The sequence below is a fragment of the Monodelphis domestica genome, chromosome 1, assembly GCF_027887165.1.
Source record: "Monodelphis domestica isolate mMonDom1 chromosome 1, mMonDom1.pri, whole genome shotgun sequence".
Lineage (NCBI taxonomy): Eukaryota > Metazoa > Chordata > Mammalia > Didelphimorphia > Didelphidae > Monodelphis > Monodelphis domestica.
Genome location: NC_077227.1, coordinates 650,902,554 through 650,927,969, shown reverse-complemented (window position 1 = coordinate 650,927,969; position 25,416 = coordinate 650,902,554). Strand labels below are relative to the sequence as shown.

General features: G+C 34.9%; 1 protein-coding gene across 7 annotated transcripts in view; it reads right to left on the bottom strand.

The window, feature by feature from the left end:
* Positions 1-11,868: 11,868 nt before the first annotated feature.
* The window catches only part of ASB3 (ankyrin repeat and SOCS box containing 3), a 135,208-nt gene continuing 121,660 nt past the window's right edge, over positions 11,869-25,416 (bottom strand). For 6 of the 7 annotated variants that reach the window (XM_007475284.3, XM_007475285.3, XM_016433409.2 and 3 more), the window contains 2 exons: positions 21,378-21,511; positions 11,869-13,817 (listed from right to left, as the gene is read on the bottom strand). In XM_007475284.3, coding sequence (XP_007475346.1) covers positions 13,612-13,817; positions 21,378-21,511 — 340 coding nt within the window. In that variant the 3' untranslated portion in view covers positions 11,869-13,611. The remainder of the gene's footprint in view (positions 13,818-21,377; positions 21,512-25,416) is intronic. The other variant, NM_001205050.1, reaches the window with a different exon arrangement.

The window sequence follows — 25,416 nt, the reverse complement described above, 5'->3', positions numbered from 1 at the left end:
GTAAAAGCCCATAGACAACGTGGACAAATGCTTTTCAGTGGCAAAACCACAGATCCTTACAGATACTGGGTTTGTCACCAGATCCATCCAGGTCACATGTTGCCTAAACAGTCTTTTGTTTCTTTTTTCCTTTGTTAATTATCACATAGATGATGATGGATAGACTCCATCAAACTGGTTAAAACCTGTATACAACCTTTGTAGAATTTAATGATCTAAAATTTTCTAATTGATTGTAAGGGGTCTTCAATAAGTGATTTTTTAGATATTTAGTAGCATCCCTACCTCTTGTTGATCATTTGCCTACCTCTGAGTTGTTTGTAAAAGAGGTAAGGATCCATTTGTAGTTGAAGTGAAGTGCAATAGCACTCTTGTATTCTCCATCTCTGCATTTATTAAAAATGTAATGGATGAGACATCTGAAGTGATTTTCACTTTTTAGTCCTTGGCTCCACATTGAAATGAATGGGACATATTGGATACAGGTATTTTACACTGTTATAGTCTCTTACCAGAGGGAGTGAGGTTCCCCAAAAAAGAGGCTAAGTTACTCTGTGATGGGTTATAATCTCATCTGGGATGTGGGAAGGATTTTCCTGGGAAACCTAGTAACTCTGCATGAATTTTTATGATCTATGATTTTATGATCTATGATTTATGCTAGAATGATCTAGATTCTTGGTGACATTTTAGACCCAAAAGGTTTTCATCAGCAGAACAAAGGTATGTGTTTTTTCTGGGTTCTTCTGCCACATTTTGGAATGTTACAAATATCTCAGCCAAGGTTGAAAGATTGACTAGATCTGTAGAACTTGTGACAAGTATCCATGAACTTCAAAGTTTTTTAAATGTCACACAGCAACTCATGTGAATCCTAATGATAGAGGGTTTGTTTGCTATTGTCATTAAATGGGCTATTATGATTTTGGTACTTCTTGAATGTGCATTACCTGATGTACTACTGTTTTATAAAGCTGTTACTTGGTGGAAATCATTTGCACTCATACTGTGGATCATAGTTAAGTTAAAAAAAAATGGACCACATTTTGGAGTGAGAAACCTTTGTATTCTACCTCTCATTGACTGAGTGTGTCACTTATTGTAAGCTATATATTTTTTATTATTTTCCCTAGTATGTGCAATATAGTATTTCAGTTTTATTTTCTCTCTCATTTTTTTGTACTTCAAGCCCATGTTATCAGTATTAATAGTTTTTTTTTTGCACTAGGGTAAGTTTAAAATGTCTATTAACCCTAATATCAATGCATACCCAAAAGCTTTAGATTATAGAAACCCGCCATTCATTGTTTAAAAATTATGGGACTTTGCTTAATGATTGTGTCTGATTCTAGGAGAAGGGATCACACAAAAGTCACTGCACAGTGCCAAGGAAGCACAAAGTTAACCTGCCTAGTACCAATGAGCACAAGGTCAAAGAGAACAACAAATCCCAGTGAGATTGATGAGATTCTGTGCCAAAACAAAGAACTTGAATTTGTTTGGATTTCAAGGTTGTGACTGTTTGACATATGTCAGATGCAGGTCTTCCCTGTGTCACACTTCTATCAAGCACCTCACTTTGGCTGCCACCCTGGTTACCCTATCCCTGAGAGTGAAAAACAAAATCAGACAAGGGAATGCTATTTTCCATTTGCTACTAAAATCATCCCTTTTCTGTCTTTCATAGTGTGGCAATGTTCTGTAGTCCTAGCTTGTGAGACATAAAGCACTTTAATTAGGCCGATTCAAGGACCTGTTATACGTTTATTTTTCCTTACTTAGAATTTTTACATGAGTCTTTTGATATTTTATATTTCATCCAGAAGTTATTTTTCTTTTATTTGGATTTTTTTTTATGTTTTTGATTTTCTTTTGGTAGTTGATTCATATACCTCACAACTCAGCCATGTATCCCAGGGTAATCTGTGTGTTTGTCAACACCCTCCTTGGGGGAGGGGGAGTTGTATTATTATCCTATAATGTAAAATTTAAATTCTTTTAAGAGTAATTTTAGGAAAAGAAACTTGCTATCTCTCTGAATCCAAAAAGTGAACTATTTGGAGAAGGCACCATTAAGATGCCTGCAGAGACCACATGCTGCACCAAAAGATCCAGTGAACTTTGGGATATGGTGATTTGAAATGGGGTGAGGGGTGTTAAATGCATTTCTTTTGAATGTACACTCTTATGCCAAAGGGGACTGCCCCCAAATTGGTTATTTGTCAATGTAGAAATCATTGGTTTTGCTCTTTTTTGCTTTTTCTTCCCTCTTATGCCCAAATTATGATCAAGGGGGTTGTGTAATTAGAATTGTGTTACCCTAAAAACTACATCTCCCAGAATTCCTCTTTCATCCCCATGTTATGTCCTTATGTTTTGTACATAAAGTTTCAGGATACCCACACCGGAGGCTCTCTCTTCTCTTTTCCCTCTTTCACAGTCTGGTAAACTCTTTGGTCATGGTTTTTACTTCCCTCTACTTCAAGTGATTATTAATAAATCTTATAAAGAATAATACTTGGAATTATTGGATATTAATTCTAATCTTACACCCTTCCTCAGATTACCTCCCATTTATACTATCTATATGCATACTAGTTATACTATCTATCTACATGCATAGATATAGATATCAAAGGTAAGTAGTTTGCATGTTGTCTCCCCAACTAAAATGTGGTCATGAAAGCAAGAACATGTTTTTGCCTTTCTTTATACATTCAGTGCTTAGTACAATACCTGGCACATAATAACAGCTTAAAAAATACTAATTGATATGATAGATTTAGCTACTCTCATCAATACAAGGATCCAAGACAGTTCTGAGGGGCTTAAGACAAAGAATGCTATCCACCTTCAGAGAAAGAACTGTTGGAATCTGAATACAGATCAAAGCATACAATTTTTCACTGTAGTTTATTTAGGGTTTGGGTTTTATATAATTATTCTCTTATAAAAATGAACAATATAGAAATATGATTTAAAGGGAAGAGAGAGAAAAGGGAGGGAGGGAGACAATTTGAATCATATAACTTGGGAAAACTTATATGGAAATTTGTTATTACATATAATCGTAAAATAAAATATAAAAATAAAATAAACTGATTTTGCTCCATTCAATAACTTGATATTCAAGACTTTTAAAAAATCAAGCACAACACTATATTTCCATATTATTATGTACTGTTTTTCTCCATATATTCTAGGTCAAATGTTACTAATCACCATCATGTAATAATTATCTTTGGATTCCTGATCTGAAGCTAAAAGGAACCTGAGTTTTAATAAAGATAAAAATTTGAAGCATACACGGAACTTAATAAATGGAAACAGTAAACTAGTGTGGAAAAACAATGTCCAAAGGAATAGAGAAAATGAAAATGTTGATGTTTCAAAATAAAAATATAAAAATGAAAGAGCTGGGTGGTAAGACAATATCCTATCCCAGTTCTCAATCATTAGAACTTGCCTAGGTAAGAGACACTGAAAGAAAGTTCAGACAATGTGAAAGTCTCCAGGATATGAATGTATTGTTTGGGACCCAGTAAGAAGCAAAAGCAGTATTGTGTATCCTAAAACAAAATAGGTATTGTGTAGCCATTCATGGAGAGTTATAGCATTTTAAAATAGAAATATCAAATTTCCCTGCCCAGTGAGCTAGACAACAAAACTTGTGGTGGTCAGAACCAGGTTCAAATGTAAATGTGAAATATTTAATGAAATAAAATTTAAAACAAGAAAAATAAAGTCCATTTGTGGTTTTTAAAATGAATATGACAACCATCAATTGTAATGCATGGCTGGTTAGTTGGCCTCCCTGGTGCAGATTGGAACAGCACCTCTGTTTTGCTGAGGCTGATAGGCCAAACAGTTTTGTTGCAGTAGAGAACCTGTCCACAATGGTTTGGAGATGATTTTCTTGGTGGGCCATGAGAGCACAGTCATCTGCGAAGAGAGTTTCCAGGATGAGTCTCTCTGTTGTCTTTGTTTTTGCAGTCAGGCGACAAAGGTCGAATAGTGAGCCATCCAGTCGGTATTTGATGTAGATGCCCAGGTCTAGATCCATCACAGCATGTCGTAATACTTGGGTGAAGTATAGGTTGAATAGTACCAGAGCGAGGACACAGCCTTGTTTCACGCCATTGGAGATGTTGAAGCTATTGGAAGTCTCTCCACCAGATAAGACTTCCCCTGTCATGTCGACATGAAAGAGCTGGATCAGTTTGATGAATTTTGCTGGGCAACCGAGCTTGCTGAGGATCACCCACAATGCGTCCCTGTTCACTGTGTCGAAAGCCTTTGTCAGGTCTATGAAGACAATGTAGAGACTCAGGTTCTGCTCAAGGCATTTTTCCTGCTTTTGCCTCACCGTGAAGACCATGTTGATGGTGCTGCGATCTGGTCGGAAGCCACATTGTGATTCAGGCAGGTTCTGCTCTGAAACAGATGACAGGAGTCTGTTGAGTATAACACGGGCGAGGACCTTTCCGGCAGTGGAGAGTAGTGAGATGCCTCTGTAGTTGTCACAGGCTGCTCGTGTGCCTTTGTTCTTGTATAGGGCTACGATGGAGGCATCTCTGAGTTCTGGGGGCATGTCTTCCTCTTCCCATATGCTGGTTAGCACTATGTAGAATGCCTGGAGCTCCTTTCCATTTAAGGCCTTGTACACCTCGGTTGGGATCCCATCTTGACCGGGTGCCTTGCCTGTACTCATTTGTTGAATGGCTTTTTGGACTTCCTCTATTGAAGGAGGGACATCAAGTTGTTCAATGGTGCGGTTTTGGGGGATCTGGTCAAAGGCGCTTTGGTCGACTGAAGAGGGTCAGTTGAGAAGCTGACTGAAGTGTTCTTTCCACCTGTTGCTGATGCCTTTTTTATCTTTTATGAGAGTGTCACCATCAGAGGATAGCAAGGGAGTGGTGGTGGGTTTTAATGGCACTGGGGTTTGAGGGTGGGTTTGAGGGCACTGAAAAATTGTTTGTAGTTTTTTGTATCAGCAAAGCACTGGATTTCTTCTGCCTTTTTTTCCCCATCATCGGTCTTGCATCTTCCTAATCTCACATTGCGCCGTGGCTTGGAGAGACTTGAATCTGGCAGCTTTCTAATGTCAACACTTTCAAGTACCTGGGAAGCACCATCGCCAACGACGGGTCCCTAGACCACGAGATCAATGCCAGGATCCAAAAGGCCAGCCAGGCACTCGGGCAGCTGCGCTCCAAAGTCCTCCAACACAGCAGTGTAAGCACTGCGACGAAGCTCAAAGTGTATAACGCAGTGGTCCTCAGCTCGCTCCTGTACGGTTGTGAGACATGGACACTGTACCAGAAGCACATGAAACAGTTGGAGCAATACCACCAATGCTCTCTCCGGTCAATCATGAGGATCCGATGTCAGGACCAAATCACCAACCAGGAAGTCCTCAACAGAGCCAACTCCACCAGCACCGAAGTCATGGTCCTCCAAACCCAGCTACAATGGTCTGGACACGTCATCCACATGGACCTACAGCGAATACCAAGACAGGTATTCTGAGCTGTCAGCTGGACTCAGGAAACAAGGCCGACCAAAGAAAAGATTCAAGGATCAGCTAAAGTCCAACTTGAAGTGGGCTGGCATGACACCCAAGCAACTAGAACTCGCTGCCTCTGACAGAAGCAGCTGGCGAACCCACATTCACCATGCCGCCATCACCTTTGAAGATGAGCGACGCCGATGTCTTGCCGCTGCGCGTGAACGCCAACACCAGGCCACAACCGCACCTCCCGTAACAACTGGCGTCCCAGGCCCCATGTGCCACACACTCTGCGCCTCAGCCTTTGGACTTCAAAGCCACATGAGGGTACATCAGTAGATGATAATGCACAAAGACAATTGTCATTCTCGGTCACCGAGAGACTACCACTACTACTATGCCAACCATACTGGAGGGCAATTTGGAACTATGTGCAAAGGGCTTTAAAAGACTGCCTATCCTTTTACCCAGCCATACCACTGCTGGGTTTGAACCCCAAAGAGATAATAAGGAAAAAGAGTTATATAAAATATGTATAGCCACACTCTTTGTGGTGGCAAAAATTTGGAAAATATGGGAGTATCTATCAATTAGGGAATGGCTGAACAAACTGTGGTAGCTGATGGTAATGGAATACTACTGTGCTGAAAGGAATGCTTAACTGGAGGGATTCCATGTGAACTGAAAAGACCTCCAGGCATTGATGCAGAGCAAAACAAGCAGAACCAGGAGAACACTGTATACAGAGACTGATACACTGAGGCACAAATCAAGTGTAACAGATTTTTCTAATAGTAGCAATGCAACAATCCAGTATAATTCAGAGGAATTTATGAGAAAAAACCCTATCCACATCCAGAGAAAGTTCTGTGTTCTGTGGGAACAGAAATGCAGAAGAAAAACAAATGATCATTCACATAGTTTGATGGGGATATGATTACGGTTTTGATATTGCTCTATTGCACTCTACTGCAAATATGAATAACATGGAAATAGGATTTGAACAATGATCCAGTGGAACTGATTGTCAGCTTCAGGAGGGGGAGAGGAGAGGACCATGAATCCTGTAACCATGGAAAAGTATTCTAAAGAAAAAAATTTAAAAAGAAAGTTGAAAAAAAGTAAGTCAATATGTTACCACCAGGAATCTGTTTCTTTCTGAGTTTGACACCTTGTCTTAGAGGTTCCACAAACCAGTTCCATTAGAAATATAAAGAAAAATTTGCCATAAAATAATGTCTCTAAAATAAGATACATCTAATCTAATATCTAGTATCTAATATCATTCAATTGCCTATAAATTAAAATATTGAAAGAGTAAATGAATATACATTTTGGTTAAAAATATAAGTATTCATTTTCACTTTGATGAACAGAATAATTATTTTCCATTCACCAACTTATAAACTGTCTTAAAACAAATTACACAATATGTAATTTCTTTGTCTAGCAAGCATATTTTTTCCTGGACCACTAATATTAGTTTATTAAAATTTTAAAACATTCTATAGAGAGTTTACAGTCTTTACCCCTCTTCAGGTAGTTTTATATAGAGGAAAAATCATCCATAATGATTACTAGGAATAACTAGTTACTCGGAATTAAATATGTCATATATCAATTACAATGATTCTTTAGAGGTTAAAAATAAGATAAAAACGAACAAACCTAAACTATTAACTGGCCAAGGGCACTAATCACCTATAAATATTCTGCAGATGCTTGCAGAGGGTTGTTGGAACCAACATTATTTACATTTTTTGCAAACAATGAAGAATTGATTCTGATCTCAAACAGTCCAGTGAAATTGCTATAAAATCAATACTGAATAAGAAAATTCTTTCTTCAAAGGTTTTTTCCCACCTTGTATATATCACATATAAAATATTTATAGTTACTCTTATCAAACTAAATCTGTGCTTACATTACTTTACCTCAGAGCAAAAATCTCATTTTTAAGATATCTTGGTAAGTCTGATAGTCTATGATGCAATTCATACTTGGATCTTTTGTATCTAGAGAAGTGAAAGAGTGAAGCTCAAGATGGTTATAAGAATCCCTGACCATGAAAGATCTTCTAGAACAGGTTCTTAAACTTGTCTGTAACTTGGATGCCTTGGAAGCCTCTATGAGCCCTTTCAAACATAAAATACACAGGACCACAAAGAAAATCAAAAGTTAGCAAAACATTTTATGTAGTTTTTTCCTATACAAGTTCAGTCATCTCTTAAAAAACTTTAAGAATCCCTGTTGTAAGGGAAATTAAGAAATAATGTTCCCACATACAAAGTGTTTTGGTTCAGTACCCCAGATAGCATTTTTTAGAACTGTCAGACCCCTTGGAACATAGATTAAGATTATATTTGTCTGTTTTATGTGACTTTCTGGAATGTTTGGATTTCACAGTCACTTTTACATTAGAGTTGCTATGTGAATTTTGCTTCAAAAAAATAAATATAAGGAGGGAAGGAAACAAGCATTTATTAAGTATTTATTACATGCCAGACAAGTAGCTCTTCAAAAATATTATCTCACTTCTCATAACAGGCCTAGGTGGTAAATGGTATTGTGAACCTTAAAAATTCCCAGACCCTACTTCATAAGATTGGATTAAGACCATTCCCCATTTGGGCAGTGAACTCTACTTAGATCAGGAATGTGAGAACTCTACTTCACCTACTTAAGTCTGCCCAAGGGGAAGATAAAGTTGTAAACTCTTTTCTGAACAATGTAAAGTACTTAAACCCATACTTATAATAAGGCAAAAAGTTCTTAAGATAAGTACTTATAAAGGTCAAGCAACTTGTGGATTTACAAGGAATAAAGAGCTGAGAAACTTACTCAGAGCTTTCCTGGTGTGAATTACTCAAAAATTTACACCTTCTTAGGTGTGGACTAAGAATGGTCTCTCTTTTGAAAAACGTCTACCGTGATTGGTAGATGGAAGAACTTAGGGGAGGTGAGATAGGAGATAATTCCCTATATAAGGAGATGACAGGCTCTTAAAAATACATACAGTCTCTAAGGAGGCTGTTGGGAGAGAGCTCTGGAAACAGTCTCTTGAGACAGTCAGAAGAATCCCTCTCTGGAGAAGGATGGCTGGCTGAACTGGTGTCTATATTCTTGCTTGGACAGATCTTGTGGTGAGTGATTAAGGACTGACTGATCTCTCTCTTAAGACTCAAGTCTAGGCCATGTTGGCTTAAGGTCCTTCATACTTATTCCTTTCTTATTCTTTCTCTCCTTTTCTTTAATTCCTCATTTGTATATTAATTAAAAATCTCTATAAAACCCAGCTGACTTGGGCATATTTGAATAATTGGGAATATTTCCCTGGCGACAATCAAATATATTTGATTTAAAAACAAAACACTGTAGTGAAAACATATTTCCTGCGGTCACAACTTACTCATCTACTCTTATATCTACTACAATTTAAGTCTTCCACTATTTAGTCACTACAGTTTATAAACTCAAACATTTTAATTATTACAGTATCATGATCCCTATTTTATAATTCAGTAAACATTTATTACGTACCTATTATATGCCCAGCATTGTTCTAAGCACCACTTATCTATGCCACTTGTATACTTACAAACACAAAGTATATACTGAGTGTTTGTTTAAATAGTCTAAAAAGGTAGTCTAAGTAATAGGGAAATATTTAACTGCACGGGGGCAGAGAGAAGGGTTTTGAATCATTTACTTCCCAAAATAATTAAAAGTATGAAAAGTTTTTGAAAGTGTCAAAAACAAAGGTCAATGTGTGTGCTTTATTAATTAACTTCCATTAAAACAATATTCTGACTTGGAATTAATCCCTTTAGCTCATATTATTTGATGCAAAAATGCATATTAATTTCAGAATTATTCTTTTTTTATCATTTACTTTAAATGATCATCTATCATTAGATGGACTTTCTTCTCCACTTATTCTGTCATGTTAGAAGAAGAGTATAAATTAGCACCTTTTAATGACTCATGATGGACTTTTATCATCCACATAGGAAAAGAGTAAAGAGCAGGAGGTTATGATAACCATTATATGGTAAAGGAGACATAAACAGATGCTGTTCACACATCTCAGTGCTCCAATGGCAATTACCACCTGCTCTACTTCATCTATTAGTGCCATGCATGAAATATAAGCCAAGAGATAGAAAAATTCTGCAGACACCAATCTTCACTGCTACAAATGGGTTTTTAATTCTTTCATTAACAATACAGACTACATATGGCATAACAGAATAACTCAATGGTAAAGTAACAGACTGGATGAGAGCATACTGATGTGTATACACTCAAAAAGATCCAATAGCATTGGACATTTCAATTCCTTTCTCTAAAAAATTGGGAATTGCATGCTTTACAGAGATGTTGTAAGAAATAACTGAAATGGAGACAAATCTTCACTATTCCTACTTGGCCCACTCAGAATTTATAATCTTTGAACATTGAGTTCAGCTAAAAGTTATTTCAAATCCAAAGGGAAAAAGATTTAAGTGAGTTACAATTAATCTTTCTTGACCCTCCTGCAGTATGTGACACTATTGACCATTTCAAAGGTTGAAAATTGACTATAAGAGCATCCCATTAAAACTATTTTATAATTTTCCCTCTAATTTATCCAGACTATTGAGTTTTCATTGCAAATTGAGATGGCAAATTCCTCTGCAGATCAAACAATACAAAAGTAAATCTTAGAAAACAAATATTATACTGTAACATTTTGAGTGAAACGGCTATTTCATGATTAACAGTTGTTTAGTTACATGAGTTAACTAATTATTGAGTAAGCTTAAAATACAGCGTCAGAGCAAAAAAAAAAGGGGGGGGGGCAAAATGAAAGGAGAATGTGTCTACTAGAATCAAACTTAAAAGGCTGTTCAAGAAAGAAGAGCAAATCAATTTTTAAAAATAAGCATGTGGGGAAAAATGTTATATCCATTAACACTTTAAATTCAATCTGTATTTAACCAAAACCATTCATAATGCATGTATTTCAGTATGAGCTTAAAGAGATAAGCTCCCACTTATGTAGAATCTGTCATTCATTTCCTAGTTTTCAGCCCTTTGCCTTCCAGTAGATTTCAGAAAGAGAAATCTATTCCTGGATTATATAGACTCATCAGCCAAGACTTTTACTGATTGACTTATATCTTTAAATTAATTTTTAGGGAAGAAAAATAGCTGCAGCAACCGCAGTCTAGGACTAAAAATACAGGAGAAGATTCTAGGGAGGAGGTTACTTCCTCTGAAATGTCCAAGGCTCTTTCCACTGAGAATTTTTTAAACAAATCACTTATGGTGAAATTGGTTCCATGAGATTTTATGAGAATGGTATAATGGATACAGTTTGACAAGTGGTTATTAAAAAATTATCAGGGCTAAAATTCTTACTACAGGCAACAGAATCTACATTGCCACTATCATTTCCCTTGACTGCAAAATGTCTGCTCAGAAATTTTTCCCAAATATTGATTCCCATAAAATCATACTTAAAAAAGAAAATACTAGAAAGTAAAAATATATTTAATTTCTAATTAGGCTCCCTCCCTGATTCTCTTTGTATGTGTGTGTGGTGGGTATGTGTAAGTGCATATATATATGTACATACACACAGATTATATAATTTCTTTTAAAAAACAAGTTCTTGAGACAGTAGTTTCTTTTAAGGCTAACTGAATGTATTTACTTATTTATTACTTAAGTCCATCTAAGTAGATATTTAACTTCAATATTTAACACAGGTTTTTTAAAACAATAAAAAAATCATATTAAAGAATCACTTGAAAAAGTATTTTTATTCAAGTAAGCAAGTTATTATGTTATTCATCTGTCTCATAAGTTTTTGGATGATTGAAGAAAAAAAAAGCATTTAAGGGCTTACTATGTGCCAGATACTGTGTTAAGTGGCGTGGGTACAGTTCTTGATATCAAGGAATCCTTGAGGAAGAAAACAACAGATATGGGGGAGTGGTGGCCAGGGAGGGGATATTTTGTTCTGATAAGTCAGGATGGTGAATGGACTCATAGTGAGACTGATTGGCAGGTCCTATCCAGAAATTATAATATTGACTTAATTATTGATCTCAAAGCTAGAGGTAGAAAGAGACACAAGAAACAATTGGGCTGGGCAGCAAAGCAGGAGAATGGCAGACTACAGCAGGAGATCTAGTCACTAGACATAGTGAATTCTCACCCATCAGAAGAGCAGAACCCCAAGCTAGAATGCTATCCGAGACCCATTGTGAAGCAGAGGAGCAGGGAAGCAAGATCCAGAGAAGCATCCTAAGTAAATTGGGCAAGAGTTTCCAATATATTGTTATTCAACTATTAAGAGCCACATTGAATGATTAACTCTACATAAATTTCTTTATTGTACATTTGAATAACATGACAAAACAAAGAGACAGATATAGCTGCAGCAAAAAATCTACCTACAGTTGCCTCTATCTTAATTGTTTAGTAAAAATAGAAATATCATTCAAGAATATACAATGAATATTTGAAAAATGAATATTACTGTGATGCATTGAAGACATGGTCTGGCCTAGATTTAGGAATCATATTTTAAAATTCATTTTATTGACTCAATTTTTACTTTACTTACCACAAATCAGATTTTCTTGCATGTATACAAATGTATCCAAATTATCAGGTGTCTCACCATCCACTGTCCCTCCTCAGAAACAGCAATGGCAAAAGTACAAAACAAAATATTTGCAACTAAATCAGCAAATATTTTTAAATACAAAGCTTTGGTTATTTCTTTGGGCCATTAAAAAAATAGTATATCACCATTATTTGTTCTAGCCTCCACATTACTTCAGATGAACAAAAGTCATTTCCTATCACAGAGGAACTTTGCTGACTTATGCACATCTGTTATGTTCTAAGCCATTTTACCTCAGCACAATGACAAAGAACTTGGCTTATTTCTGATAGATGAGAACAGAATTCATCAAAGAATATCCACAACTTTTTTTGCTGTCAATTCCAGAGTAAAAGTATGTCTGTGAAAGTACTAGACTGATTGATCACAGGTCACCTAGTCACAAAGAACCACTATTTAGTGATTACTGATTGCGGATCAACTTTTTACCCAGTATAGTTAAAAAACAACTTTTTGTCACTCATTAAATTAGAATTTTAAATGTGTGTGTGCATATTCATTTTGGACCATCTAATAGCCTTATTTATGTAATTAAATGTTAAAGGAACTGTCACTCAGTTACAAAGGTTCAAAACTGAAACATTTGATATTGGCCTAGAATCAAGGTTGAATCCTAAATCTTAAATCACAATGTCAGAATTAGAAGGGACTTCGAAGACCATATAGTCTAACCTAAATACAGAAGTGAGAAACTTTGGAAGAGACACTATTTCCTTAAAAATGGTGGAGGATGACTCCTTCAATATTTTGATTAGTATTCAAAATCAAATAAAAGATTGTGTCAATACATATTTGATTATTTTTTCAGTTGAGTATGTGCATCTAGATCTGTCCCTTGCCCTTATAAACTTAAAAACTGAACCTTATGACAAAGAGAAGATAAAAGGAAAAAAGAAACTGGGAGAATGAACAAATTTCCATAATTTTCAAGAGAATTCTTCCCTGAGGTTACATATGAAAAAATCAATTGTCCATAAAAGTCACTAAGAAATGAGAAAGGGATAGAGCAAGGAGGAACTGATTCCTTTATCAGTATTATAGGCAACTGATACCAGAATAGTTCCACTGAAGCTATATACATTCTACTAAATGTTTCCAGTTCCAATAAACACAGAATAGTTGATGAAAACATACTTTTTGAATCACTAGTGTTAAGAAGCAACAGTATAGTACAAATCCAAAATTCACTAAAAGTTTTTTGGGAAGAAAAAGTTGAGCATACTGTGAAAAAGGAAAGAGTTCAACAAAACAAATATTATAGCAAATAGCATGTCTAAGGTTTATAGCATAAACCAGCAATGTAGCAACAATAGTGCTTCACAACAGATGGTTTCCATGAGTTCAAATGTCCTGACTTTAATGTACAATAATAGGAAGCAACTTCACAACTATCCTCTTGATCTTTAGAGTAATAGATGAGCCATTAACTGGTTTCACTGGTCTCTCCATCTTGTGTAAATATCAGTTCTGGTACTTCATTCATTCTCAAGACTTCTGCATAGAGCAGATAACGATGTAGGCTAGTAGGAAGTGGTAATTGATGGATAAAATTATCAGATCGTAGACGTTCTGGTTTTAGAATGGATCGTATTTCCAAGCGGCAGAGGTGAGTCAGGGAAGGAACAGAGGCTGTAGAATAAATAAAATCAAGATGGAAAAAAAATTTTTTTTAATATAAGAGTGTCATTACACACAATTAAGTCCTCAAATTCTAAAGTTAGTAATACTAATGTAAATTAAGAAAGTGGATCTACTAGCACTAATAATAGGACAAAGCAAACAACAAAAAATGCTTATCTTTTTTTGCCTACAGTAAATGGCCCCCAGGTATAACAAATCAAGCACTTAAAAATGAACCACTTGCCAAAATGACCCCCTTAAATTTAAGCACAAAAGTATAAAAATTAATTTGGAAGGTACATTTCTAAAAAAAGACAATCTCAATCAAAACAAATCTTCAATGACTTCAATAGGAATCACCTTTTAATGACAGCAACTTAATTCCCAAAATATTTTTTTTGTTTTTACCATGTGTTTACCATGAAGGTTAATGTCCATGAGAACTAATAAAAATTTAAAAAATTGCAATTCCATGTGAATCAAGACCATAACTTTTCTGTTAATTCACTAAGTTTTACATAAATCCTTATAAAATACAGCAGTGATTAACAAATCAAGAAAAGGAAGAGCTTGACATTGCCTGTCCCTTTGAACTACATTTTTCAAAATCCAAAATGAGAAAAAGTTAAATGTTTAAATAGAAACTATTCTTGAATTTGTATTTGAAAACTGGCTCTAAGGCAAAAATTGACAGCTTCTTAAGCCTCATATATCAATATTCTTCCTACTAATAATGACTAATGTGGAAATCTACAGAGTATATCTATTTCCCATTGCTTTTAAATTTATTACTCCATTTTAATCTCAAATATCTTTAAGTTTAATAACACAATAAACATTGCCCCTCTGTCAGATGAGAGAGCTCGGGCTTACATGATTTGTATCTGTGGCATGGTCCTAGACTCAGTGAGGCTGATGTTCTTTCAATTGCACTGTTCTCCAGAGATTATATCTTAATTCTTTGATGTCTTCTTAACACTGAAATCAGTTGTATCTTAAAAGTCTTAAAAGACTTGGGCATTAGGAATGGAAAGGGCACAGGCACTTTAAAAACTGATTTTACTTTTAATAGCACCATTTTGGTTCTACTGAGGCCTTACCAGATCACTGACCTGAAGAACCATAGTTGCTCAGAGATATTTTCATTTGGACTGAGGGAGTCTTTAATCTGTGGATTATTACATCCAGCCCCTTGGTGCCATTTTTGCTTAACTTGCTGGTGAATACTAAGGGAGCTTTCAATTCATCTGTATAGCACTTGTGCATGTGCAAAATGTGTATGAAAGTTTTAATGCTAAGTAGAATTTCCAGATGTAAAGTTACTAAATTAAACTTTGTAAAGGTTGCTAAATCTTTTTAATTGGTTGAGGGTCGAGCTCTCTCTTATATTAAAATACAAATGTCTCAGCAGAAACAGAGGTAAAATATACTTTAAAAAAACCATATTCTGTCTCAGAATACTGAGTATTTATTTATTCCAAGGTAGAAGAATAGTAAGGGCAAGGTGATTGGGGGTAAGTGACTTGCCCAGGATCACACAGCTAGGAAGTATCTGAGATCAAACCTGAACCCAGGACCCTAGGCTTGGCTACATCTAACTGGCCCACCACAATAATTTAAATATACTTTAAGGGAAGCTAAAATCCACTGTAAGGAAACTTTAAGCTATTAAATAGAGTTTTGGCTTATTAGATTGAGACAACAACCTTTCCTATAAAATTATGTCCTAAATCATCTAATACTTTCAAGTCAATCTTTGATCTAATTCAGTCTATCTCCCTAAGTTTTGGGTACATTCTCTATTGTCTGGTGCCCCAGGGTAAAGAATAAGCCTCTTATTGTAGGGAAGGGGTTGGAGAAAACTCTACAGAAGTGTCCAGAGATTCTTAGGACTTTGTGAGAGGGTAGGATAGAGTCTGACATAGTATTTCTTTTTTGTTACCTGTAGTACCCAACTATCTGTAGATAACCACCCATTATAAATAAGATAGCTATGTGTTCCCTCTTGTTCATTGCCAAAAACTCTCGCCACTTAGAAAAGGCTCTACTTTTGGACAGAGCAAATGACCCAGTATGTATTCTGCTTACCAGTAATGCAATACCTGAAGCACTGATACCATCTGGGGGTAAGGGGGGAAACTATTTCTGTTAAAGAAATCACTTTATCCCCCCAATTTCTTTTTTTATTCCAGTAATCAATTTATAGGGCTACATTAATAATGACATGATAATTTTCTTACTAATACCCTAGAATTAGAGAATAATTCAGAAAAATCTCAAACCAGAGGGAGACTATCCTGCTAAATTTTCATCACCTTCAACAATAGCAAAGGAAAAATATGATCAAGATAAATGCCTATGAAATAAATTCTTATGAATCCGCAGTCAAAACAAAATCTTCTTAAAATGGGATGATTAGTACTCTATATAAGCTCTACCAAGTGCCTAATTAAACTGGAAAGTATTAATGGATTAATTTAATTTTGGTAGTAATGCACTCATGTACCATTTTTTGCCTTCATCAGGAAAGATTTGCCATATGTTAAGGTCTTCAGAGTAAGCCTTCATATTTCCTTCCTAATTGATACATTGCAATAATTTTCCCATTTGGCAAATGTCCTTTCTTTTGACCCTTTGTTCCCAAAACCACAGTCTCTCATCTATCTGTACTGAATATTTGTTCTTTACAGGTGTGAGTAAATTAATATCATCAGATGAAACTCTCGATGTTAAGAATTACATACAAGTCAGAACTACAATACTATCAATAAAGAAACCTCTGTACTTGAAAGCTAACAGGAACCTCAGATCTTTATTCAATCTGAGAGTAACAAGGAGGAAGAAGTAGGAAATGGCTGTAATGTAAAGACAAAATACATTACCAAAAAAGAAAAAAAAAGTTACAAAAATTAAAGAGGTATATACATCTATGCCCTTTAGTTAAATTGCACAGCTTTGCTTCAAGAACTTTTTGAGACACTATTGCTAGCTTATATGTGCTTTTCTTATACAAAGATTTCTCCTATTGTGCCTTCGTTAGTGCTTTGAACTAGCTTTAACACATAGGTCAAATTGAGGGCAAAATGAGGTGTGCTAATTTCTTTTTAATACTAACTAGGTTACAAAATCTATATTTAGTTCCAGCCCACCTCTACAATGTTTGTGATATATTGCACTAGCAGGTAAAAATAGACATGACACAATGTAATAATTTTATATAAATCATTCTGATTCTATTGTTTGATTTCTTTTTGAGCAGGGCATGATATAGTTATATATACACTTTATTGATATTTTTGATCTCTTACATCACCATGATATTCCACATATCCTTTCCCCTACTGTTCTCAAAGAACTATCCTATGTTACAAAGAGCATTTTTTGTAGAGGAAAAATGAAGCCAGTACAATTTCAATAATGGTAGAAAATTTAGAAAACATGTTCAGTGCATAATACCTGTGGACCTCTCACCTCCACAAAGAGGTGGACTGGGGTATTTTCTCATATCTCTTCATTCCAGTCCTTTTTGATATTTATAACTTTGTTACCTTTACTTTTTATTTGGGGGTTATCATTGTTATTTCCATTTACATTGCTGTAGTTACTGTGTATATAGTTTTCTTGGCTTTGCTTATTTAACTTTGTATAAGTTCATATAGATCTTTTCATACTTCCATGTATCGTTCATCATTTCTTAAAGAATAGTAATGTTCCATTATATTCATGTACCATAATTTATTTAACCATTCCTAATGGAAAGGCACCTATTTCGTTTCCAATTCTTAGCTCTCACAAAGACTGCTGCTATATTTTGAAAAATATGAAGACTTTTTTTTTTCTTATCAGTGGCTTCCTTGGGATATAAGCCAAGGGATAGAATATCTGGATCAAAAGTTGTAGATATTTTGATCATTTTGCATAATTTAAAATTGCTTTCCAAAATAGTTATAAAAAATGTATTAGTGTCCCTATCTTTCTAAAATCCCTCCAGCAATTACTGTTGGAATTTTTTGTCACTATTTGCCAATTTGTGTGGTGTAGGCAATGAAGCACACTTGTTTCCTATTTCTTAGAGGACCAAATACAGGGTATCCCAAAAACCTTAGTGCACTTTTAAACTTTAACAGCTTGACCTATCTATACAGGGTGTCCCAAAAGACATAAAATAGTTTTAAACTTTAATAGCTTAAAACTTTGCTAAGATTTTTAGATACTCTATATAAACTGTTTGGTTGCCATTTAAAGTTCTTTTTCTACCTTTATAGTCTTATATATTTCTTCCCTCTACCTTCTATCTCTGCGGACCTTTCACTGGCTCTCCTTCCTACCTGGAATGTTTCCCCTCATAACATCAGACTGTTGGAGTTCCTGTTATCCTTCAAGAATCCACTCAAGTACAGTTTTACAGTCATTTGGGTATAGTTCCAAATGGTTGGATGGTTGCTTCAGTTCACAACTCCACCAATAATATATTAGTGTCCAAATTTTGCCACATCTCTTCCAATATTTATCATTTTTCTTTATTGTCACATTAGCCCATCTTACAGGTATGATATGGTACTTCAGAGTAGTTTTAATTGGCACTTCCCTAATTGAGATTGATTTAGAATATTTTGCATATGATTATTGATAGCTTTGATTTCTTCAACTGAAAATTGCTTTTTCATATCTTTTGACCATTGGTCAATTGGGGAAATGACTTGTATTCTTATAAATTTGACCTGGTTCTCAATATATTTGAAAAATGAGACCTTTATCCAAGAAGTTTGCTACAAATTTTTGCCCCCAATTTCTTGCTTCCCTTCTAATCCTGGTTACACTGGCTTTGTTTCTGCAAAACCTTTTTAATTTAATATACTCAAAATTATTCACTTAACATCTCATAATGTCTTCTGTCTCTTGTTTGATCATAAATTCTTTCCTTCTCCAAAGATCTGCCAGGTAAACTATTCTATGTTCCCCTAATTTACTTATGGCATCACCCTTTATGATTAAGTCATATACCCATTTTGACCTTATCTTGGTATAAGGTGAGATATTGCCTAACCTAGTCTCTGTCTCTGCTATACTGTTTTCCAGTTTTCCCAGCAGTTTTTGTCAAATAGTGAGTTCTTACCCCCAAATCTGGGATCTCTCAGTTTATTAAACAATAGATTACAAAGGTCATTTATCCCTATACATTATGTATCCAATCTTTTCCACTGATCAACCAATCTATTAGCCAATACTAAATTATTTTCATGATTACTGCCTTATAGAAGTTTGGTAAAGAAGATCTGGTAGTGCTAGGCCACCTTCCTTCACATTTTTTCCCTTAATTCCCTTGATATTGCTGATTTTTTGTTTTTCCAGATTGTTATTTTTTTTCCTAGTGCTATAAAATAATTACTAGGTAGTTTGATTGATCCGCACTGAATAAGTAGATTGAGTCATTTTTTTAATATTACCTCAGCCTGTCCATGAGTAATATTTTTCCAATTGTTTAGCATTAACTTTATTTGAGTGAAAAGTGTTTTGTAATTGTGTTCATATTATTCCTGTGTTTGTCTTGGCAAGGAGATTCCCAGGTATTTTATAATGTCTGGAGGTGTTTTAAATGGAATTTTTCTTTCTATCTCATGCTGCTGGATTTTGTCAGCAATACAAAGAAATGCTGATGATTTATGTGGGGTTATTTTATATTCTGCAACTTTGCTAAAGATACTAATTATTTCAACTAGTTTTTTAGATAGTTCATGGATTTTCTAAGTGTGCATGCAAATCATATCATCTGCAAAGAGAGACAATTTTGTTTCCTTACTGCCTACTTTAATTCTTTCAATTTCTTTTTTCTTCTCTTATTGCTAACGCTATCATTTCTTGTACAATATTAAACAATAATGATGATAATAGTCATCCTTGCTTCACCTCTGATCTTAATGGGAAAAGTTCTACCTTATCTCCTTTATAGTTGACATTTGTTGATGGTTTTCGATAGATACTACTTATTATTTTAAGGAAAGTCTCATTTATTCCTATGCTTTCTGGTGTTTTTTAATATGAAGAAGTGTTGCATTTTGTCAAAGGCTTTTTCTGTATCTTTTGAGATAACCATGTGATTTCTTTTAATTTGCTTATCAGGTCAAATATGCTAATAGTTAACCAATCCCGAATTCATGGTATAAAGCCCACCTGGTCATAGGGAACGATCCTGGTAATATATTGCTATAATCTCCTTGATAGTATTTTATTGAAAATTTTTATACCTTTGCTTCTTCAAGAAATTGGCCTATAATTTTCTTTCTCTGTTTTTGCTCTTTCTGGCTTAGGTACCATTTTTTTTAATGACACATTTATGTCAGAAAAGGAATCTAGTAGAACTTTTTCTTTGCCTGTTTTCCTAAACAGTTTACATAGTATTCGGATTTTTTGTTCTTTAAATGTCTGTAATGGCCTATAAGATGGAAGGGGATACATGGTTAGTATTCACACATATATGTTTAGTACTGATGTTATGTTACTTCATTGTTCCTGGTACCTTTTATCAAGATGTAATTTCCTTTCTTGTCTTTTTTAATTATATCTATTTTTGCTTTTGCTGTGTCTGAAATCATGATTGCTACTCTGCTTTTTCTATTTCAGCTGAAACAAAATTAATTCTACACCAGCCCCTTACCTTTACTCTGTGTGTCTGTCTCCCTGCTTCAAATGTGCTTTCTTATAATCCAATCTGCTATTCACTTCTATTTTATGGGTGAATTTATCCCATCCATATTCACTTACGATTATTGTGTATTCCCCTCCATCTTAACTTTTTTTAAGAAATGCTTTTGCTCTTTAAATTTTTGTGCCTCTTTTTTTTTAATTTGGCCAATTCTGCTTTTCAAGGTGTTAATTTTTTTGCATTGCTTTCATTTCCCTTCCTTCTTTTTCCTCTGCCTCTTATTTGATTTTGAAATTCTTTTTGAGCTCTTCCAGAGTCTGAGACCAATTCACATTTTTCTTTGAAGTTTTGCATGCAGCTGCTTTGATCTCATGGTCTCCTTTTGAGTTTGTTCTTTGCTCTTTTGTCTCCATAATAATTTTCTATGGTTAGGTTTATGATATTTTTAAATGTTATTAACAATACATCATGACTACAAAGTACTTTACATACATGATTTCATTTGATTTTACAGAATGATTAACACTCTTTCCATTTTCAAGTGATAGGGCTTTAAAGTTAACTATACAGTACATTAGATCACCACTTAAATTCATCTAATAACCAGATATTTTTAAGGATATATTTTAATTAGAGTAAACTACAAAAAAAGTGGATATTACTAAATAGAAACATCAGTTCTGAACACCTGCTTTACTTCAAAGGGTAGTTATTTTACCTTGGGACTCTGACTCTGGTTTCAGTTTAAGGCAGTTAAGCTACATTTTTCTCAAATGAAAAAAATCAATTTGCATCTGATTTATTTTTGGTTTTCAAATCTTCACACCACAATGGCCTATAGGGACATTTCTGACTTAAAATCAGGGCAGGTCAAGATGAAAATAAAAACATGTGGCTCACCAAAAAGGAAAAAAAAAGTGGCTTACCAAAATGATTTAGTGGGACCCAGGAAGAGCTTTCTGCATGAGCAGAAAGAATCTTCTCAATAGCAAGGGGAAGCCGTTTCCAATTAGTGAACTCCAGGCTGAAGTTGAGGATGTCATCACTGACTGAGTGAATCCTACATAACAAGAAATTCAGTACAAAATAGAGTAAGCAATATATTCTGGGAATATTCTATATATTAAGCCAACAATAATAAAATGCCTCAGTAGCTCCTTTATATCCAAAAATATTAACACAATAACAACTGCATACAATTACACATGCACCCTGGTCTTTTAACATTTGTATCCACTGTGCTACCTACCTCACTACCCATTACTATTGAAAAGATTCTATCTGTCCATGCAGAAGTATCTTTATAACTTTGAAAGATAATCATGTGACAAATATTTTTTTGAAAGTAATTTCCCACTTTTCAATTCCCAGATATCACCAACTCCTTACTCCACTACACACCCAACAAATCTAATAAGATGCCAGATTTTACCTCCCCAAATCTCTCACATTCATCCCTTATTCTACATTCACAGAGCTGCCACCCTAGTTCAAACTCTCACCATCTCTCATCTGAACTATTGCAATAGCCGCTTAATTGGGTCCCTGCCTCTCACACTGTTGCTTTCTTTAGTTTATCCATCTTCTGAATGGCCATTCATTCACCTTCCATCCCCACTCCATGAAGGAGTGATCCTGGAATCCTTGACTGACCAGCGTTAGGGCACCTTCCCTGTCCTGTGATATGTACAAAGCACAGGACATGGTCATACCCTGTTTGATAAACTCCCTTGGCTCCCTATTATCTCCTCTTTTGGTCATTTAAAATTGTTTACAATTTGGCTCCAATCTACCTTTCAAGAATTATTCTATATTCCTCCCCTTTATACATGCTGATCCAGATAAACTGGCCCTCTTGATCTTCCTTACCTACATCATGGCACTTCCTATCTCCCTATCTGTCATGCAAGCACAGTTCAAGTACCGCTTCCTATCTGAGACCCATCTTGATTCTCTTTGCTGTCAGTGCCTCCTCTAACAAAAATTGCCTTGTTTTTACTTCGTAAATAGTTTACGTTTACTTGTGCATCTACATGTATACATAGTTTCCTCCAATAGAATATAGGTTCCTTCATTGCAAGGACTGTTTCACTATTGTCTTTGTGACTAAACACTTGGCACATAATAAGTGCCAAATAATTAACTGTAGAGTCAATCCATTTTCTAAGGAATAAATGGAAATAAGGGAGAATGTCTTCCAAAAAACTGCACTTTCCAATCAATAATTCTACTACATAATAGAATAAACCATTGCAGATCCAAGAATTTCTTTATTATATGGCACCCCAACAACCCAAAATCATTTCTGGTCAGGAGAACATTGAGAAGAGTTAGTTCCAGTTATTTTCAGGGTCTTTAATATGTTCTCCAGTGAGCTCGCATGTGCACATACTCATGCAGACACACACATGTTTAACCACACTCACACATCAGGGTAAGAAAGTACTTGATGGGCTAATGAAAAATTGCTGAGTAGAAAATAATGGTTGGTTATATATAGGAAGATTATTTGTATACATTCAGTTCACTCTCATCAAAGCAGCGCTAAGTATGAAAAAGGCTCTAGTTAAGATCTTGAGTTCCTTAAGTTGCATTAACAATTCAAATTGCAATGCCCAAGGAACAAGAAGGGCATAACAGCAGAGCAGATAGTAAAATTTGGTATTCCTCCATCTTATTCCAAATCCAAAAGGTGCCATGTTGGAAGGGTGAGGGGGTATTGAGCCCCCTAGAGTCATAATCAACTAAGGTTCTGGGTTCCTTCCAGGAGTGGGAATGGAAGATGAATGTCCAGTCAGAAGAAGGAAAATGAGAAAAAGGAGCTGATAGAGAAGGTAAACTGAAAAGGTCCCCCAGGGGACCTGCTACTACTGAACCCTCCAGGTCCCATGAAATCATTAGTTATTATTACACATATGGACAGAAACTGGCTGTCCAATATGGTTTCCAACCATATCCTAAACATAATAAACCTTTCCCACTACTGACAATTAAACCCTTTTTTTGTTACCAAAATATTTGAAGCAATTTCACTTAGAGGTAAACTAAGATTTTGCTTGAATTATCTGGCTAATTCAACCTTCACTTTGCTTTGGAAACTTATAGTGAAAATTAAGGCAAATAAGAGATAAAATAATAAAGTCAAGTTTTAAAATATGCTAAAAATGATCATTTCAAGGGCAACTTATTTCTACAATTTAAAGATGTTGCCTGTGAAATCATTAAGTAGAGGGTTATTAAATTTATTTCTCATAATTTTCCAAGACACAGATCTACAGAAAAAAGAAGTGAAGGCAAAAATCTAAGTAAGAATTTATTGCTTTGGGGGCAGCTAGGTGGGTCAGAGGATAGAGAGCCAGGCCCATAAATGGGAGGTCCTGGGTTCGAATCTAGTCTCAGACACTTCCTAACTGTGTGACCCGGGGCAAGTCACTTAATATCCATTGCTTAGCCCTTATTGTTCTTCTGCCTTAAGAACCCTTATACAATATTGAGGTCCAAGATGGAAGGTAAGGGTTTAAAAAGGGGGAGGATAGAATATATTGCTTTATATCTTGGAAAATATTTCAATTTTCTGTAGCTATCTGCTATCTCAGTTAAATCATAACTGATCAGAAAATGCAAAGACAAAATACATGTAAAGGCCAACAAAATTCCTAGGCTGCATCAAAGGTTATTTAGTAATGGTGCTTTATTTCTTTTGTAATAATTTCATTTTTCTACTTTAATATAGTTCAAGTCTGACTGTGACTGAACACAGAAACATTTTTATGCAGTGATCTGAACAATGCATAAAAGGGGTAAATCTGTTTACACAGTTTTAGTTAATAGAATGATAAATATTTACTATTGTTGATAATGCTACTAAAAAATTTATTACCACTATGCCACACTGACCATTACATCATACAAAACAGTTGTATATCCATAAACCAATGGCAGTTAATCAACAAAATGTTACATATGACATTTACTTTCTATTATTCTTCTATCACATTCCAGGGGGGAAAGTTGTATTGTGTTGGATTGCAAAAATATATCAAGTTTGAAAAAATGTATCAAGTTTCTAGATTACATTTTAGCAGGTAATTATTTTTCCAGGTATGTGTTTAAAAAACTATGTCCAACAAATGGTGGGCAAAAAATAAAACACCAGTAATTTACATAAAATTTTTAAAATCCACTTGAAACATTGAGATTTTTATAGAATGGTCTTACTTTTAGTTATACTCTGCCCTCTCTATATAAATCTGATGAAATATAGAAAATTTTAACTATTTATTATATCAGGCTTACCCACAATAAAATGGTACACAATATCATTGAACTAAATTTTCATTGAGTCAAGCATTTTCAGTGCCAAAGCAAAAATTGCAAATAATATGAAAATCTGTAATTTTCAAACTGGCACAGTGTAGAGAACATGGGAAATAGCTGAATTCAAATCCAGTCTCAGATACTCATTAATTGTGTGACCCTAAGCAAATAACAAACTCTTAACCCATTTCCTCATCTGTAAAATGGTCATGAAAATAATAGCATGTAACACAAAAATATATTTATCCCACAGTACACATTTAGATGTACATTTCACTTATAATAAAATAAAAAATCTAGCTAATGGATTCCTTCCACTAATAAAGACTGAAATCTATCCACGCCTACCCATCCTGTATGATTCTAGTTTGTATCCTCCCATGAGTTTAGCAAAGAGAATCCACACAAACCAGTAGGGATATTTCTCAATTTCTCTTGATATCACAAGGATAACAAAAGGGCACACAGCCTAAAAGATATCTCTTGCTCGTTCCATCTGAATAGAACACCACCTTCTTTTTCACTCAATTCCTTCGATGATAACTTTTTTCTACTTCTCCTTTGTGATCCCCTATTTATAATGTGTTGCAGCCTATTCACATTTTTTATATTTTTCAATTGTTCTCTAGGTGTTGTTGATTTTTAATT